Source organism: Camellia sinensis, chromosome 7, assembly GCF_055761805.1.
Source record: "Camellia sinensis isolate YWXY chromosome 7, ASM5576180v1, whole genome shotgun sequence".
NCBI lineage: Eukaryota > Viridiplantae > Streptophyta > Magnoliopsida > Ericales > Theaceae > Camellia > Camellia sinensis.
This window is the reverse complement of record NC_138967.1, coordinates 131,517,400-131,522,026: the sequence shown is the minus strand read 5'-3', so window position 1 is coordinate 131,522,026 and position 4,627 is coordinate 131,517,400. Positions and strand designations below refer to the sequence as shown.

At 36.9% G+C, this 4,627-nt stretch overlaps 1 protein-coding gene across 1 annotated transcript; it reads right to left on the bottom strand.

The window, feature by feature from the left end:
• Positions 1-891: 891 nt before the first annotated feature.
• Positions 892-4,354, bottom strand: LOC145796102 (uncharacterized). The gene is made up of 3 exons (XM_082881105.1): positions 2,440-4,354; positions 1,515-1,864; positions 892-1,428 (listed from the first exon to the last, which is right to left on the bottom strand). The coding sequence occupies exons 1-3, from the start codon at positions 4,352-4,354 to the stop codon at positions 892-894; spliced, it is 2,802 nt and encodes a 933-aa protein (XP_082737231.1).
• Between the last annotated feature and the right edge of the window lie 273 nt (positions 4,355-4,627).

The following is a 4,627-nucleotide window of genomic DNA, read 5'->3' as shown; positions in this document are numbered from 1 at the left end:
GAATACAAATTGTTGCTTTACAAAATAGTCAAATTAAAAAGATTTTAAAGTCATCTAATAGCCATCAAGTATTGCTAGTATCAATACGTGAAAGAAAATGTATAGTAAGAAGAGTAAATTAAATAAGAAAAATTATAAATAGGTGATAACTTCACAAAATATTTAAAAACTCATTAATTTGTAATTTTCTTAATGAAAAAAGAAGATGAGTAAAGAGAGCCCATATAACAATTTGGTGCAAATCTCCATCATCCTATGAAAATAAAAGAGAACATAATTTTATACAAAAAGGGAAAAAAAAAAGTGTATACAAAGTAGTGACAACTGACATGTTCAAAGTAGTGACAACTTACATGTCCAAAATAATAAATCAACTTACATGTCTAAAGTAATAACTCAATTGTAAAAGATCAAGTCAGCACTCTTAAATCAAACTTAGCTATACTGGAAATGCAAAAATATAGGGGAATAAAAGGCTTCACAAAAATATTTGAAATGCAACAAAGTCCACATAGGTGGAAAGCTTTACAAAAAATGGGTCATAGCTATCGTCTGCTTTACAAAATGTATATACTTTACAAAAATATGTGTTTGATAATGTCTTCAAATTTGTTCTTTCCCACAATTCTTACGAACGTCTCATCAATTTCTGAAAGGTCTTCATAACAAAACTTCAGGGTAAACAATATTGGTAGTGGAATCTGGCTCATCATTAGGGAGGAGGATACTTATACGATCGAAAGATGTGCATCTGGATAATGCCACGTATAGTTGCCCATGACTAAAAACAGGTGTACGCAAATCAACCCCAACAAATTTCACAGATTGTCCTTGAGATTTGTTAATGGTCAAAGCGTATGCCAATCGAACTGGAAATTGACATCTTGTCATTCAGAAAGGCATTTCTGCAGAAGACGGAGTCAATGATATCCTTGGTATAAATGCCAAATTGCCAAACTTCTCTCCAGTTAAGATTCGAGTTTCAATTATGCGAGTGTCGCACCTTGATACCATCAATCTTGTGCCATTACACAGTCCATCTTTCGGTGCAATGTTTCTTAATAACATTATAGGACAACCCACTTTCAACTCTACCTTAAAAGCTTGTAGCCCGGGAGGATCCAATGAATTTAAAAACTCATTAGGATATCTGTTTGTAATGGAAGGATCAATTTCATCATCTTCAGCCATCTTATCTGCAGCAAGATACGTATATGTATTCCCTGAAAAAATATTCAACGCAGCAATATTGATAGCACTGACATCATCATTTCGTGCAGAAAGAATTGTACGTTCCGTTAAGAATGATGGGGTTAATGTATCTGCCACATCCAATTGTGGATAAACTGCTGTGAGTAATTCCTTTAGATTCTGGCATCTGTGTATTGTTGATGGAATTTTAATGATTTCTTGCGGATTGGTTCCAACCTAATAAATAAAATAAAATAAATTAAAAAAAATGATGTAATCAAAGTATCCTCAAATGGTATAATCAAAGTTCGAATGAGTATTACCTCCATCAAGAATTTTGCAAAAATAGCATTTCCAAGGTTTGCATGATTCAAGCGCATATTTAAATCTAAAGATAAAACATGTAGATCCTTCCACAAAACAGAGTGTCTCAATGATGCATTCACAATTTGCTCACGAACTCCTTTGGTTATAACTGGTAAGATTTGTGGAAAGTCTCCACCATGAACAACAATGATACCCCCAAATGGCTTTTCACAATCACAAATATCTCGAAGTGTGCGATCAACCACCTCAACACAATGTCTATGTTGCATAGGAACTTCATCCCAAATTATGAGTTTTGTTTCTCTAAACAATTCAGCCTGTAATGATTGCTTGCTAAACCCACAAACTGAATTTTACAAGACATCCAATGGAACGGAAAATGTTGAATGTGCAGTGCGACCTCCTACTAATAGCAATGATGCAATTCCAGATGAAGCCACGACAACAACAATATGGCCAAGGCTGCGACATTTTAATGCATCGTATTGTACAAAAATGTTTTCCCCGTTCCAGCACCGCCATTCAAAAAGAAAATAGTCCCTTTACTTTCAAAGACTGAAGAAGTGATTGTGTTATAAGCAGTTCGTTGTCCATTATTGAGGCGATCAATAGTAATTTGCACATCTTTCTATTGTGCCTCATTATCTAGTTGTTGATGTTCGAATATCAATCGGTTACCAACTGTTGCACTCCAATTTGCTGTAGGTTGTGGCATGGGCGGGAAGTCAATTAAACTCTTTCCTGATTCTTGAAGCATTTGATTCAAAAGATACAAACCATAATCTTCAATTTGAGCCTCAGTTGGGTTAGAAATGGCAAATAATGTATGAAGCTTATGTGCAATATCATCACAGATATGCATTGAAAATTGATTCCATAACGCATATGGTTGTAGTCGAAAACATTGAGTCAGAATAATACAAAACAATCTCCTCAATTGATATCCGGTTTTCATAACTGCAGCCTCTTTCAGGCACTGTATCCATTCTTTATCATCTTCTAAGAGTCCTTTGGCAACACATGCTGATTTAAACGTCTCATGCAAAACTTTGTTAACTGTACGTAAACATTGAAACAATCTTGGCCCTTTGACAACAGTTAACAACAAACGCAGATAAAATCTTTCACCACAGTTAAGGCTAGCAAAGTACATTCTACCAATTGCATATCCATGTTCTCTTGGTTTCCATCTATGTTCTGACTTGAGCCAAACAAAATGTTGCGAAAATTCTTGGTAAGTGAATTGGCATTCATTTTCATTGGAAGCACAATAATCAAAAAAGCCAGTAAGAGTCGATTTTTGTTGCACAGCTCTAGAAAGAATCATTTCCAATGAGTCATTAGGATTGAAAAGAACACGATGCATTCCAGGTAGATGAAGTGCCAAGCGAACAACTGTTGGCATCTCTGCATGCAAATGATGACCGAATATTTGCCAAGCAGCTTCTGGTGGTCCAATATACCTCGCATCAAGATATTGTTGGATCTCATTAATCAATCCCAAAACCATTGTTGTGCGATCATAACCCTTGTAAATATACTTATGTATATACTTAACACATCTCACTCCAGCACAAACTTCTACATTTATATGACAGTTGAACCGTTTAGAAAGATATGCATTGTATGGTACCACATCCCTGTTATCAACTTCCTGTCCTCTCACAGTATATACTTGACCATTATTGCGATGACGATAGATTGGATATCCATCTTGGTCCATAGTTGTTGATTCTGCAAAGGCTCGAGGGTATTTCTTAGTACATCTACCATTTTCCATACATGGTGCTTGGGGATTTCGAGCACCACATGGTCCATGTACCATGCAACACTTGACAATTTCAAAAAGTGTAGGATCATTTTTTGAATCTGGAAATTTTGCACAAACTAATTTGTCTACTTGAGCACATGTTCGAATTTTGTCGGGACCTTTAAGAAAGAGAAGCACATGCATATGTGGTAGGCCTCGTTTTTGGAATTCAATTGTAAAAACATGTGCAACTTTATTACCGAACACTTTGTTTGTCTCTATCTCCTTCATCAAACACTTTCTTTTTAGCTCAAAAACACGGGCAATCAAATCCAGACGATCAATAGCTTTTTGGTGTGGTAATAATGCTAAAGTAATTTCTGGCCAATTGGGATTTGCAGTCACGGTGAGAAAAATATCTGGGTGCTGGTTGTATCGCGTGATAGCCATTGAATCTTGAAAGATTTCAAACATATGTCTAGGACTACCAATAAATGAAGATGGCAAAATAAACCTTTGACCAATTTGATTAGGTTGCAAGTCATCTGGATCAATATCGCTTAAATCTTGGTAAAGTTCAGCCCTAATTTTTTTTTGATTAAGCTTGTAGTACGTCAACCGATTTTGCTCAGTTGCATCCCAAACATCTACCAAAAACTCTTGGAATAGTTTTCCACCTCTCAAAATTGTTGAATACTCTGTAGGTTGCTCAAACAAACGATAACTATAAAAATTCATTTGAGTAAGTCGATCAGTTGAAGGCCGATCATGTTTAACGTCCCACAATTTCAACTTAGGTTCCCATCCGAGCTCACCATACGGGAATAATAAAACATAATGCAATGGCAAATACGCTGGGTGACATTCATTAATTTGCATCAGTTTATTATTTCCCTGTAGATGTAAAACAACATCTCTCATTCCAGTAACCTTGGTTCCATCACCTGGTATTACAATTGCAATCTCATCAGCAGTTGGTAGGTTATACCGTTGTTGGTCTGTTGCTGAACTGTAGTGAAGATGAGCAGGTAGATTTTGTCCAGTGAAGGCTAATTGATTCAAAATTGCATGGTGTAGACACCCCATTTTTGACCGACCTTAAGACTCAGACATCACCGATTGAGCGCTTGGTGATGTTGCATATCGCGCTCGTTCAGAAGTCTCAGAGTCGCGGCCGTGAGTCCTGCCTCCAGATTTCCGAATCCTCTTCTGTGCCTTGTCTCGGTTTGCGAACCAGACTCGGTTTTCTCTGTTTCTTTTCCTGAGGGGAGGGAGAGGTCCCGTAGACTATCTCTCAGTGGCCGTGGGCTACATTTTGTGGCTGTAGGCCATTTTGTCCATTTCGGAGCCCGGTTTCCG

What these genes read in the sequence shown, in the direction of transcription:
- LOC145796102 (XM_082881105.1), bottom strand. Translation starts at nt 4,354, where the DNA reads ATGGGGTGTCTACACCATGCAATTTTGAATCAATTAGCCTTCACTGGA. An exon ending in TCAATTGAGGAGATTGTTTT is followed by an intron (nt 1,865 to 2,439) that starts GTATTATTCTGA and finishes TGTAAAATTCAG; the next exon opens with TTTGTGGGTTTAGCAAGCAA. An exon ending in TTGCAAAATTCTTGATGGAG is followed by an intron (nt 1,429 to 1,514) that starts GTAATACTCATT and finishes TTTATTTATTAG; the next exon opens with GTTGGAACCAATCCGCAAGA.